The sequence below is a fragment of the Penicillium chrysogenum genome (assembly GCF_028827035.1).
Source record: "Penicillium chrysogenum strain IBT 35668 chromosome Unknown utg000005l_segment0_segment0, whole genome shotgun sequence".
NCBI classification, from domain to species: Eukaryota; Fungi; Ascomycota; class Eurotiomycetes; order Eurotiales; family Aspergillaceae; genus Penicillium; species Penicillium chrysogenum.
Genome location: NW_026622753.1, coordinates 7,232,526 through 7,246,243, shown reverse-complemented (window position 1 = coordinate 7,246,243; position 13,718 = coordinate 7,232,526). Strand labels below are relative to the sequence as shown.

Here is a 13,718-nt window from a genome sequence, read left to right as displayed (position 1 = left end):
CTATTCACGAGCCTTCCATGGCTAACATACACAGAAATCGATATATCGTTAAATCTTTTAAATCTTTCATCAAACCCGCACCAGATGGCATAAACCCCAATGTCAAATACTCCAACCCATCGGTACATAGGGTTTGTCTTGTGAGATGATAAATGATAGTCATCACCACTAGACCAATCCCACTAAAGCAGGGTCTTCATGTCATCCATGTTACGGACACCATAGAGGTTACCAGCCTTGACACGCTTGAGCGTCAGGGCCGCGATCAGCGCAGCACCAACACCAGAACCATCCTCAGCAGCCATGATGGAAACCTTGTCCTTCTCAGTAGGGGCCCAGTCGAGGATCTCGCGGAGTGCCTGGGCACCGCGCTCCTTGAAGTGGGGGTACTTGGTGAAGACGGAGCCGTCGGCACCGACGTGGCAGGAGTCGATGTTCTTCTTGGTGCAGATGGCGGCGACGCCGCAGGCGGACAGACGAGCGGCACGCGTACCGATCAGCTCGGCGAGACGACGGATCAGCTCCAGCTCTGGCTGGGTGGGGCGGATGTTCAGAGTGCGTTCGAAGAGGTCGAGTGTCTCTGTCAGGTTCTCGTAGGGGTCTTCTTCGATGTTGGCGAGGAAGGAGGCGTCGAGGAGGTAGGGCTTGCGAAGCTTGGAGACGTCCTGACCGTTGAAGATCAGACCGGCGCGGTTGTCGATCAGGTCGAGGAGGGCGAGACGGAAGATCTCGCCCAGGTAGAGTCCTGCGGTCATCTTCTCGAAGGCTTGTTGGCCGGGGCGGGGTGAGTCGCGATCGATGATGTCATCGTATTTGGTGAGGGGGAGGACCACGTGCTCGTTGTCGAAGGCACCGTATTCGCAGTTGATGGCGACGGGCATGTCGGCGGGCAGGTTCATGTGCGCGATCTTGGGTATCGACCCTGCGTTCTCCATGTACGCGGCGTTCACGCCGGTGCCGAAGATGCAGCCGATCTTCATGGCGGAGTCGGTGTAAGAGGAGGCAATGAGGGTACCGGTAGTGTCGTTAATCAGGGCTGCGACTTTAATGGGAAGACCCTGTGGCATGGTTAGTGTTTTGATCCTTTGTGGAAAGGATAGCATAATCTCAGGAATGTCATACCCGCTTCTTCAGGATCTCCTCCAGAGGGGGAACAACATCCTGACCCTCGACACCGTCAATGTCGAAGCCCTTGGTCCAGCGCTGCAGGATACCGTGATCGATGTACTCCTGGGTGGCGGGGTAGGAGAAAGTGAAACCGAGGGGCAGCTTGGCGAGGTTTGCTTCCTCGTGGTGGGCCTCAATGAACTGCTGCAAGCAGTCGGCGATGTACTCCCACAACTCCTCAGCGGTTCCAGTCCGCAGCTCCTCGGGCATCTTATACTTGGATTGTGTGATGTCGAAGGCGCCCTTCTCCTCGGTCAAGGTAATTTCGCAAACACGTAGGTTGGTGCCGCCCATGTCGAGGGCCAGGTAGGTTCCCCGTTCGTGTCCATCGGGGAAGTCCAAGACCCAGGTGACGTTCATGGGCTATTTTGTTACGGTCAGTCTAAGTTCAGTTCGGAGGAATAAGGTCGTTCTCACAATGTTGCCGCCCTCAACGGAGAGGCCTGTTTTTTGTTAGCGACTTGTTGAATCGGAGAGCTGCGGGATCAGTCACCTTTCTCGAGCTCCTTGACGAAGTGGTTCACGATCTCCTTGAGCTTGGAGCGATCGACAGTGAAAGCCTTCTCGAAGTCGTGAATGGGCCCCAACAGGTTCTGGGGCAGTTCGTGCATGGACCCTATACCACATTAGTTTAATAAGGGCAGGGGGTAGCTTGGAGAGCCTCACCCTTGCGGGACTGCGGGTGCTTAGGGCCAATTCCAACCATGGTGATATGTAGTGTAGGAAAATAGAGGGAAAGGAAAAGAAAAGGAAAAGGAAAAAAGGTGGGAGGGGAAGAATGACGATATGGAAATCAACGTGGGGCAACTTGTAGATGTCTTGTTTTGGCTGTCGGAGAGAAACGAGGAAAGTCAATTGGGGCTCGGAGGGGCTATGGGGGGGGAATACGGTCATTTTATAGACAGTCGGACTATAAATATTCTAAATATAATTATAAATAGCCTTAGACTATCTAAATAACGCCAAATTAGTTGTTTACAGAAATCAAGGGCGTGTTTTTTTTACTGCAAACGTTATGATCGACCGAGATCATCTCTTGGCACGATTATCCGCGTATAACGTTATACTACGGAGTACCTACTTAGTATGTACTATGCTACCTACGGAGATATCTACATACACCTACAACGTACTAATCAAAACAATATCTCTCCTATTTCTGCTTAGGAACATTTCATGAAAATCATAATCTCAATGTGACAGCTTACGCGCCAAATGGGGGAAAACATGGTCCAGACCTTCAGACTGGCGGTGTGCCTCGTCGTGTGACAGCTTCTCGCGTACTTTATTCTGATACGCATCTGTCAACCCCAGAGTCCGATCGACTTCCTCCGTTAGTCGGTCCACTTCGTCCTGCAGCCGTTCATCGCGGGTCTGTAGCGGGGCATTCTCCTCCGCCCGTTTCTGCGGGTCGGGGTTGGTTTCCTCCCACAGCGCCTCCAACTCCTCTCCCCATCCCATAGCCTTTGCAAACTTGCGCACTCCAGCATCACAGTCCCCAATCAACAGCACATCGTCACTCCGCGATCCAAGGCCACCGACGCGCTCCATGTTGATGAGCACGCGAGGCACGCCCGGACTAACCATCGAGGGCAGACTGGCAAATGGCTGGACGGACAGACTAGTTCCCATGACAATGCAAAGATCAGCCTCTTCTGGCAGAGAGCGGCTGTCAAAGAAGTCCGATGGTAGAGCTTCGCCGAAGAAGACAATGTCCGGCTTGACCAGGCCGTTGCACTTGTGGCAGTGGGGCACATCGCCCTTGGATACCTTCTGGTGCATCTCATCATCTGGGAAGGTCTCCTTGCATTCAATGCAGCGCTGTGTCGCAAAACTGCCGTGGGCCTCGACGATCTTCTCGCCTGGCACGCCTGCCTGGCGCTCGAGGCAGTCAATGTTTTGAGTAAAGTGCTTCAGGAGCATCCCTTTCTCATAGAGCAGTTTGATGAATGAGTGCACGATGGTTGGGCGATAGCGTCCTGGGTACAGCTCGTGCGCCAGTGCATAGAAAGGTTTGGGGTTATGCCGGAAGAAACCAATGTCAAAGACTGCCTCGGGCTCTGGTAAATCTAGACTTGCCAGATTGGCGTAAATTCCCGTGTCAGGTGAGCGAAAGTCCGGGATGCCTGCTGAAGTGCTGATGCCCGCTCCCACCTACATGCTTGGTTAGCTTGGATATACTATTTCATGGGGGTCCACGCGTACCATCACCACAATTTTCTTCACATTGTGCTGCTTGACATATTTGGCCACTGCCTCGATGTTGCGCGCCTCAAGAGTCAAGGGGATGCGAATTCATCCACCTGGGTGGATGGTTCGTTGCCCATGATGCGCCGGTTTGGACGTCTGGGTTTGCGACGTCCGATGATGGCGGTTAAGGACTTGACAGGCAAAAGGTCAAGTCTTGAGACTTCTAGATAAAAGTAGTCAAGAGATCAACAGAGAGAAGGGAAACAGTAAAAAAAGAAGAGAAACAGTAAAAGAGCAACTGATATGGGATCGTGAGCGTGGGGGAAAATGACGTCGAGTTGATTCACCACATTAAGACGCGCGAGATGAAACAACAAACAAAGTCCAAAGAAAAATAGTTCACACACGTCTGGCAAGTTCTATTTGATTTAACTTGGAGTCTCTCAACCCCCGTTGACCTTTTTGACGTAGCACAGCTTGAAGCTGTAAAACCCACTCTCACCGCCCGCGATTCACCCGTTCCCCCTACTGGCATCAACAATCAACTTGCGACGACAATGGCGCCCAGAATGGCTGCAACCGCCAATGGGCATAATGCCATGCCCCAGAGCCCTCCAAATACCAATGTCCCACCAACAGAGACATCTCCCCGACCTGATATCTTCAACGCCAGCTCCGTCGCCGAGATCAAAGCCACGTTGTCCCACCTGCATACCCAAGAAGCGTCTGTGACCGCCCGCCTCGATGCACTGGTAACATCCCAGAAAGACCTCTCCCGTGAACTGGGTCGGCTGGACCTGATGCGCGCCAGCATTGGTGCACACGCCAGCACGACCCGCTCCATCAGCCACGGAATGCTCTCCGAAGCCGCCGGCACCGCTGACCGGATCTCCAATGCCGTCCGCCGGCTGGATCTCGAGCAGGCCCGGGTAAAAGCCACGCTTGAGGTTGTCGAGCAAGTTGCCGAGCTCAAGGCGTGTGCGCTGGGCGTGGCGGGATCGATGGGTGCGCCCCAGGACTGGGAGAAAGCCGCCAGCTACCTACACCGTGCAGCTCAGGTCCCGGCGACGGTCGTCAATGGCGCGTTTGCTGCGGAGATGGTTCCTACGGCTGAAGTGCCGGACCCGCCAAGTGTGACGCTCGATAATGCTGCGGAGTCGCTGTGTGGGCTGTTCCTGCGTGAGTTTGAGAAGGCGGTTAAGGAGAATGATGGGGCCAAGATTACGCGCTTCTTCAAGCTTTTCCCGCTTATTGGTCGCTCCGAGGTTGGGCTTGATGTTTATGGTCGTTATGTGTGTCAGGGTGTTGCGGCCAAGGCTCGAGCTAACCTGAACGGTGCTACCGGGGGTGCTCAGACTAAGGATGGGTTCTTCTATGCCAATGCGCTTACCAGGCTGTTTGAGCACATTGCGCAGATTATTGATGGCCATGGCGGGCTCGTCGAGCATCACTATGGCCCCCGCAAGATGGGGCGTGTCATTGAACGGCTACAGGTCGAGGCTGATGTGCAAGGTGGTATCATTCTTGATACTTGGAGCGATGAGCGACATGTGGATCGCAAACTGATGGATATCAAATCTTATGCCTTCACTTTTTTGGTGCAGAGCTTCCTGCCCGCGCAGAGACCAGGTCCGCCTCGCTCACAATCTCCTGCCGTTGGGGCGAGCACTGCCACCGACGAGGAAGGGGTGGATATGAAAGAGATCGATGGTGTCTTGAATGAAATGGCTATCATGTTGGGCCGGTGGTCACTGTACTGTCGATTCCTGGCTGATACGTGTAACGTGTGTTTCAATCTCCGCCTCTTTAATACCAGCACTAACAACTTCTCTAGTCTTCGGGTGAGGATGATGCAGGCGACGACAAGCGATTCGAGCTACCCAGGTTCTTGCGAGAGTCACCTCTGGCCCAGAAGATCAACGATCGCCTAGTGTCCCCATTCAACACAATGACAACATTCTTCTTCCGCCGCTCTGTCGAGAAGGCTTTCCAACTAGACGAGTCCCCGTCAGGCCTCACCTTGAACCCCCAGCGTCCACTGAAAGCCGACCCACCACACATCACCTCAGCCGTCGACGACATAATGTACATCGTCAACAAAGTCATCCAGCAATCACTCGCCACCTCCCAAGAAGCAGTCGTGACAAACGTAGTCCCGACCCTGTCACGCGTCCTAGGCTCCGATTTCATCGGCATGACACAGCGCAAGATGCGCGACGAGTGCTACCCACGCGCCCCAGTCCAAGGCGGACAACCCGCCGAACAAACCACAATCTCCTTCCTAGTCCAAATCAACAACCTCGACATGGGAGTCGACTACATCCGACGAATCGTGCAAAACAACACGGGCTCAAAACCAACAGACACCACCACCACAGAAGCAACCCCGCACCTCCTCACAATCTTCGCAAGCCCCAGCGCAGCCAAGAAAGTCCTCCAAACCCTCCAAACCCTCAGCACAACCTTCGAAAGCAAAGTAACCGACCTCCTAACCGACGGAATCCAAGTAATCTTCAACAACGCCATAAAGCCGCGTCTCCGCCCAATTCTCGCAGATACATTCCGCGACATCGAATACGCACCAAACCCCAACCTAGAAGCCGACTCTCCCACCCTCGACAAAGAACTCGTCAAGCCGCGCTTCACGGCCTCCTGGAACGACCTCCTCATGCCATTCGCGCGGATCCTGACGCCAACCGCCTTCGACCGCGTCCTCGGCGTGACGATCGCGTATCTGGCCCGTCTACTGGAGAAGAGGCTTTGGTCTTACGGGTCGCGGATTAACGCGCTGGGCGCGGCGCGGCTTGAGAGGGATGTTGCGGGGCTTATCGGGGCTGCGGTTGATGTTGGGTATGTTGCTGGTGCGCCGGGGAGGTATCGGTATCGGGAGAGTTTTGCGCGGTGTGTGCAGATGACGCTTGTTATGGGGATGGATGAGGATGAGTGGGATGAGGTTAGGAGGGGTGGGGTTGCCGCGGAGGTTGTTGAGAAGCTTGGGAGGGAGGATTTGATTAGGGTTCGGGGGATGGTTAGGAGGTAGGGAGGACTTTTTATAGATTGGATTTTCTGATCTGCATTTGACTGTTTTTTTGGTTTGTTTGTTTTATATTCGGGTTTGGGATTTTGTTATATCTTGTTCTGGACAAATGCATGTATGTAGACTCGCAGCAGCAAGGTACTTCATATTTACATATCTACCATCTACAATTGCGCAAAGATTTGAGAATAAAGTCTTAGATAATAGGTAAATTTGTATCAGGATGTATCGCTCTATACTGCAGACGCAAAAACCAGAAAACATAGACAGAAGCAAGGTATTTCCCTTGCAATTCAATGAAGCAGCTTGTGTACACGTACGAAACCCAGTTTAATATCCCCGTTTGGCCATTTCAAAGGCCATAAAAACATAGAACCATGGAGCGCCAGGCCAAATTAGACCATAATTCAAGTTGCTTTTCCCGAGGGAGGTGTAGCTTGGTTTGGAGGTGGGGAGGTATGTTATTGTAGCGTGAGGGTGAGGTAAAGGTGAATAACGGAGGAGATGGTGGATGGTAGGGTGAGGTGTGGTAGAGAGTTCGTGGTAGAGGTATCGAAAGTCGAAGAGTAGATTTGAGGTATAGCAAAAGCCCCAGGCTTTTGTCGCAAGAAAAGAAGCACGCTCAAGGGATATCGAGATAAAAGAAGCGAAAACGAGAAAATCAAAGCTTGCTGGATGGAATGGCGTATGCGAAATGTATGCCATGCAAACGAGATGCAGGGAAAATGTGTGGGAAAATGGCGGAGAGAGTATGATTAGTCCTCCGTCTTCTCTTGGACCGGTCTTAGCACCACGGGTTCGGCACCCTGTGTATCGGGAGGATGCTGTTCAGCGAGCTGGCGAGGAGCAGGAGCAATCTTGACCTCATGCATAGCGATGTCACCTTCACTGGTGCCGCGGCTGCTCTGGCTGATGTCACCATTGGGCGCGTGGCCCTCGAGCATCACCTCGCGCGGCGGACCACCGAGCATCATCTCACTATGTTCGCCAATGCCGTAGCGCTGCGCGGCGGGGACCTGGTGGCCGTCTTCGAGCTGGTCGTGGTTCTGCGGGGTCCAAGCGAGGTAGTCACGACGGACCTCGACGTAGTCGTAGGCGAACTCGCCCAGCTGGTCGTCGTCCATACCGAGCAGCTCAGCTTCCTCGGAGGCGCGCAGGTTCAGACCCGGGATGGCGTTGATTGCGTAGGCGATAATGGCGGACATGACGAAGCTGTAGGAAGCGGTAGCGACGATATAGGCGATCTGGATGTACAGCTGCTTGTAGTTGTGGATGACCCAGCCACCGACACCGGTGCCGGTGTTGACACCGTCCAGACCAACAATAGCATCGTCACCGAACAACGCGTTGAAGATCAGCCCGACAATCCCAGCGATACCGTGCTCTGCCAACACATCCATAGAGTCGTCGATCCGGATCCAGTACTTGATCTTGGTGGAGTAGTTGCAAACGATGCCGGTCACAATGCCGAGGATGACACTGGCCCAGGGAGAGATGAAGCCGGAGGCGGGTGTCGCAGCTACCAATCCCGAGATGGTACCGGAACACCAGCCGACCATCGACCACTTGCGAGCCAGACGCCAATCGAGCAAAACCCAGGTGATGGCCGCGAAGGCGGCAGTCAGATTGGTGTTCCAGGAGGCCATGGTTGCGCGCAGGTTAGCTCCGAACGAGGAACCACCGTTGAAACCAAGCCAACCGAACCAGAGGAAAACTGTGCCGAGGAGGATGAGAGAGACGTTGTGTGGGCGGAAGTTGAGCATCATGCGCTCCTGTCGGCGACCGAGGACCATGGAGTAGGCCAGAGCTGTGAAACCGGAACCGATTTCGACGGGACCACCACCGGCGTAATCCATCACACCGTACTTGAATGCCCAACCGTTGACGTTCCAGACCCAGCAGGTTAGCGGACAGTAAACGATAGTAGCCCAGAGGAAAACGAAGACCATGGCGGGAAGAAGCCGACCGCGTTCAGCGACAGCTCCCATGACGATAGCAGCGGTGACACCACAGAATTGCATCTGGAGATTAAGATGTCAGTATTGGCCGGGGTACAAGAAACCACCTGGGCAGTCGAATGATTCCCAATGTTCGATCTTACCTGATAGAATGCGTAGAGCAAGTTAGGAACCAGTGGAGAACCGGGGCTCGGATCAGCCAATGTGTTCATTAAACCGAAGTTGCGCAAGTTGCCGATAAAACCGTTGGTCGCAGTCGGGGAGAAAGCAAGTGAATAACCCCAGAAATACCATTGGAAGGTCACGACGGACAAAGAAGCCATACAGGCCCAGATCATACTCAGGGCAGACTTTCGGCGAGCCAATCCCGAGTACAGAAAGCCGAGACCGGGGATCATGACCATGACCATGGCCGAGGCCACGATGATGTAGGCCTGGTCGCCAGATTGAAACCATTTGTTGACATTTTCGGTGCCTAAATAGGAAATGAGTGTTAGACCATCATTCCGCTAAGACAGGAAAGACTACATACGGGAGTCACCGCCCAAGTCTGTGTTCGTCGAGAGGTCGTAGTTGGCAGGAGCTCCGATCCAGTTGTAGGAGGCATAGTCCGGGGCGTACGGGGCTTTCCCGCTGAACGCCATTGCAATTTGAGAGGCTCCTTTGGAATTTGAAAACGTGTTTAGGGGTATAGCAAGGCGTTCAAATGTGAGAAAGAAAAAGAAAAAGGAAGTTCCCGAAGTTAAGGAAAGAAGAAATTCGCCACGAATATAAAAATAAGGAAACCCGAACTCTTTCGAACCAAAAAATTCCCAGAGATAAGTCGGATCGACACTAGTGGGTCTTCCCAGGTTGTCAAAATCAGAAAGCAAAAGTAATTTGACAATTCAAATGCAATTCCCCCTACAATGTTGTAGATAATGGGAGTAAAAGGATGAAAAGTTAAATGGGAGGCATGAAACATGTAGAAAATAGAAGAAAATATTGACAGGCGCGGTTAGCAGGAGAAAATCGGAGATAATTGAAAAAATGCTTGGTTCAAGTGGTTCAGAGATTGTGACAATAGCAATGGGATAATCCCGATAATACTATATCCCCAGCTCTCTCTCTCTCTCTTTTCCTATGTTTCCAATCTCCAGCTCTGACTGTATAAGGTTTTTCCTTTTGATTTTGATTTTCTGTATAGATAATTAACACAATTGACACACACATTGTCATCAACCTCGTCATCCCCGGCGTAAACAGCCGCAAGATAATGTGGCAAGGGATAGATAAGTATGGGTCTTCTCGTGATAGTCCAAGCCTTGGCCTTGCTTTGATGGAGATTACATGTAGATTATGATCCATGTACCATTCGTCAGTGACTCGACTCCGGGGAATAGTTCCTGGGGATTTGGGGAAGTAGATTCCACTACCTCTGCAGGACATGGGGTCTACTTCTTATATCTCTTCATCATTCTAGAATTCTTCATCTAAATAAGATAGCTAGATAGCTTATCACAGATATTCTGCAGGGACTACCCCCCCTTCCTGTATAGAATATAGTCGTGGAGTTATTCTGGAGAAGAGAAGAAGGAGCTTATCTTTCACTCGGATATCAGTTCAAATTCCATCAAATTCCCTATCCGCCACCAGCAATTGGATGAGTGACGCTGGGATCCCGGGGATGTGATTGGCTACAGATAAAGTACTTCTTGCCACTCGCGCTAAGTGGGGCTCCGCTGTAAGATAAGCCTTTCCCGTTTGGGGTTAGCGTGTCAAAGTGGGAATGAGCCAACGATTGGCGACAGATAAGGTCCCGGCCTCTCTTGGCTTTCCGTTTTTTCCCGATCCCCGGGTGGAATCTTCACTTTTATCTGTGTCGGCCGATGCCGGAGTCTTGACCCTATCTATGTTGTTATACCCTAGGCACTTGATTTCCTCTCTTCTTTTCTCTCTCTATATTTAGTGCTCAGACCTTGGTACATAGGTACGCTTGGATCACTATACATTCCATTTGGCTAAGACATGTGTAATAGTTCTATACGATGACTTTTGCCTATCGCATGGTATCTAGAAAGAATGATTATTCAAAGTACTGACGAGGCCTGTCTAGACCCCCATAAAACCATTGGGTCCACAGGTAGTCATGTAGTTTAATAATTACCTGTCGCCTACAAGCTAGCGCGGAAGGCTAAAGCCTTTTAGTGCCTAAGGCACCATAGACTTACGCCACGAGTAATTTGGTAACCATCTAGCCGTGCATTCCTTCCTAGTTTAGGTAGAACTACTAATTCCCTAGACTAGAGATGGGCTCGTTTCCTCTATCCTTAGTAGCTATCACTAGAGAATGACGAGTAGTAGGCAATAGGCCGCGGTGAAAAATCCGCTATCGTATTGCACCTAGAGAACCCGATCGCCGTGCACAAGCTTAAAGGCCGAGTATAGCATTAATTGAAATCTCTTTCTATAAGCTAGCTAAGCACTAGTTAACTAGAGGCTTTATAAGTAAACCCTAATATGTCTATATCTACGTTCCTTAGCGATAGTATATGTTCGCCTCTCAAATTATGACCGATTAGCCAGGATTAGTCTCCCCATTTTTCTATGTAGCGAGATACTGTACGTGTTAGGTTTTTTGGTCAAGTCATGTCCATCGGAATCTTTGCCAAATTTACCACCAGCAACCGCCCAAGCATGCTACTAAGTATATCAAAGTTCCCCCGATTATACTGAGATGATGCGCAATTTCAATCGTGACAAGAAGCGGTGGCGGGATGCCGGGTCTTTGAGGGCGATTTCTGAGGTAAGTCGAGGATTCGGGCCTGAACCAAGAGAGCAGGGACGAAGAGGTAGTCATTGATACATAGATGGTCGTTACTAGATAAATAGAACTGGGGATGCTCACTATATATTATGGGTTGTTGAACTCGGTGAAAAAGGTTGCATTAACATCTCATCGAATCACGATACAATGGGGCTTCAATATTTAAGAAAAAGAAAAAGAAAACTATGTATGAGATCCCTGAACGAAAGGGGCGGACGGGAGAGAGAAGGAAGGAAAGAGAGAAGTCAGAGCTAATCTATCCACTAACCCAGACAGGTTGGAGCAGGTTCTGTCCCATGTGATGCCTTGAGGCAAATGCTTTTGCCTGGCAGATCAGACATCCAACAACATCGGGAACCTGAACCCCACAGGCGGGCTTCCTAGGCCTTCTGTATCAACATTGCCTCTGCCTGAAGAAGTTCGATCTGCACAAGACCACCATTTTGAACAATCCCTTCTTCCCTTTTTGTTTGGCCCCGCAAATTACCTGTCCTGGGATCCAGGCTGACACCCGAAACGTTGATGCCGCTCTTGGCATTAGTGCCAGGGCCCTGGAGCTTCAAGATTTCTATCCTTGTTCCTGGTTTCCAAGGGGTATCTATCTGCACTTTTCGCTGAGGTCGGGTACCAGAAGAGGCAAAATCAGAGTCCGTCGAGGACAAAGTAGAGGGGTTATGCAACCCGTGGGTGGAGTTCCATACTCCCAGATCTATAAACACGAGCTTCTCGAGATTTAATTGTTGTTCGCCTGCAAATATAGCATAGCCACTGAAATCGGAAGCATTTGCGGCTGGCAAAGCGGCTATTTCCCAAGGCCGCCCATTGTTGCCCGCTAAGACATGTGCGAGGAAAAAGTGCGAGTAAAAGTTCGCTCTGATCCCGGCGGAAAGGTCCTCACCCTTATAGTTGTAGGGTAATGGCGTGAAAGCTGAATATTCACTCTGGTGGCCCAGATGAAAAAATACCTGCTCGATACCGATGCTCGCTGCTGTCAGGACCAGATCTGTTCCCCACAAAGCAGCACCAAAAGTGTCGCTGATGCCACTCCTTCCACTGCATGAAGCAGAATTAGTCTCGCCGAGGACAAGTGAACTGTTAGCCGCTCGAGCAGCGGCCTCTTGTGGGATATATTGGGAAAGATTGGTCCAAACGACTTGGTGGTCTGAAAGCAAATTGAGAGAGAGTCGGCTCTCCCGTGCTGCGTCGCACGTCGACTGAGGGTAGAGGTGAACTGCGTAGGTTCGAATAATGCTGGGATCAACCAGTCCAGCACGAGTTACATTGATAATATCAAAATCGTCGACCTCATCCTGCTGATCCGGGACCCATGGAGGATCTGCAAATACCGCTGCTTGAAAGTGCGGCTTCTGCTTCGCTTGCTTGTAGAACGCGGACGACAGGATTTGATCGGTGAGCTGGTACCATTGGCGAGTATATTGCTTTGTGTCCCAACCCGGTTCACGCCAGCCTTTGGAGATGTAATGATCGATCTCATTGCCCAGCTCAAAGAAGGAGAGGGACTCGCCAAGGACGTTGACCGCTGCTTCGGCTTCTTTCATCGCAGTTGACCAAGAGCCAGTAGTGTTACGTAGATTCAGCGTGTAAATAAAATCTGTTCTGCTTGGGAAATAGTCTCTCCAGCCGGCGAACCAGTCTTTGCGAATACGGAAGACTTCCACATTGGTGTCATCCGGCAGAGCAGATGACGGCGTTCCCAAACTGGGCTCGAATTGCGTCTGATCTGCGATATTACCTCCGACTCTGATTGGTGCCGGTTTCCCAATAATCTCGCCAATGTTCTGCAATATGTTTGAGGTCAAGTTGCTCTGTATATACGGATCAACGGAAGAGGGTTCTATGGAATAGCCATAGATATCAGGCCTAAGGATCCTTTTAGAGCTATCGAGTGGGACCTTAATAGTAGAGAAAGGGGAGGCTAAAACCACTTGTAGCAAGAGAACGAATGTCAAGATGTAGGCCATCTTGACGGGGGAGAAAAACGTTTGCCAACAATATGGTCATGCGATAAAAATAGGTAGATCAAGCGCCAGTTGTTCATGAGCAAAGATGGGTTAAATAAATCCACGAGATATTTTCAGGTCGCGGGACAACGGCAATTGAAATAACGGAAACCAAGGCCTAGGAAGAGCCCAGCGGAACCTACGCACCAAAACCTACGCCCCAGGCTTCCGGTGGGGGCGGGGCCCCGCGTTACAACGATATAATCGATCGACATGCGCTCCCGCTCAGCTCGGATAACTCCCGGAGGGAACGCATGACGTAGCAGATGCGGAGACAATCTGGTAATCTTTGAAGATATGGCTTTTCCCGGCCACTTAGCGGTTAGATAGTCGAAAGTGAAGAATATTCATGGTCATGGGCTATTGATGTTTTATTGCAAAGCAGTGTTGTTGTTATTCCACATTCAGTCAGGTGCTGTGTTTAATCAGTGCTATTGGTGCATTTTGTATCCCCGGGTAGGGCCAGAGTATGATAGTAGCGTTGCAATCTTACGAAGTGGAGTGACAATCGGTGGACCCCAGCCAATATGCCTCTATAG

General features: G+C 51.2%; 5 protein-coding genes across 5 annotated transcripts; 1 reads left to right on the top strand and 4 right to left on the bottom strand.

Moving 5' to 3' along the window:
• Positions 1 to 182: 182 nt before the first annotated feature.
• N7489_011110 (putative hexokinase Kxk) lies at positions 183 to 1,873 on the bottom strand (the record flags this gene model as incomplete). The annotated part of the gene is made up of 5 exons (XM_056716859.1): positions 183 to 1,058; positions 1,123 to 1,530; positions 1,585 to 1,610; positions 1,661 to 1,783; positions 1,834 to 1,873. 5 exons carry the CDS (start codon positions 1,871 to 1,873, stop codon positions 183 to 185), a joined length of 1,473 nt encoding a protein of 490 aa, XP_056564481.1.
• A 485-nt stretch (positions 1,874 to 2,358) lies between these two features.
• On the bottom strand, positions 2,359 to 3,494 carry N7489_011109 (SIR2 family NAD-dependent protein deacylase; the record flags this gene model as incomplete). The annotated part of the gene is made up of 3 exons (XM_056716858.1): positions 2,359 to 3,321; positions 3,373 to 3,438; positions 3,471 to 3,494. 3 exons carry the CDS (start codon positions 3,492 to 3,494, stop codon positions 2,359 to 2,361), a joined length of 1,053 nt encoding a protein of 350 aa, XP_056564480.1.
• A 420-nt stretch (positions 3,495 to 3,914) lies between these two features.
• Positions 3,915 to 6,397, top strand: N7489_011108 (Golgi transport complex subunit COG4; the record flags this gene model as incomplete). The annotated part of the gene is made up of 2 exons (XM_056716857.1): positions 3,915 to 5,141; positions 5,192 to 6,397. The coding sequence occupies 2 exons, from the start codon at positions 3,915 to 3,917 to the stop codon at positions 6,395 to 6,397; spliced, it is 2,433 nt and encodes an 810-aa protein (XP_056564479.1).
• Positions 6,398 to 7,149: 752 nt separating this feature from the next.
• On the bottom strand, positions 7,150 to 8,996 carry N7489_011107 (ammonium transporter; the record flags this gene model as incomplete). The annotated part of the gene is made up of 3 exons (XM_056716856.1): positions 7,150 to 8,415; positions 8,496 to 8,827; positions 8,885 to 8,996. The coding sequence occupies 3 exons, from the start codon at positions 8,994 to 8,996 to the stop codon at positions 7,150 to 7,152; spliced, it is 1,710 nt and encodes a 569-aa protein (XP_056564478.1).
• Positions 8,997 to 11,538: 2,542 nt separating this feature from the next.
• On the bottom strand, positions 11,539 to 13,140 carry N7489_011106 (glycosyl hydrolase family 79 C-terminal domain-containing protein; the record flags this gene model as incomplete). Its single annotated transcript, XM_056716855.1, has 1 exon — positions 11,539 to 13,140. The coding sequence occupies one exon, from the start codon at positions 13,138 to 13,140 to the stop codon at positions 11,539 to 11,541; it is 1,602 nt and encodes a 533-aa protein (XP_056564477.1).
• Positions 13,141 to 13,718: the final 578 nt, after the last annotated feature.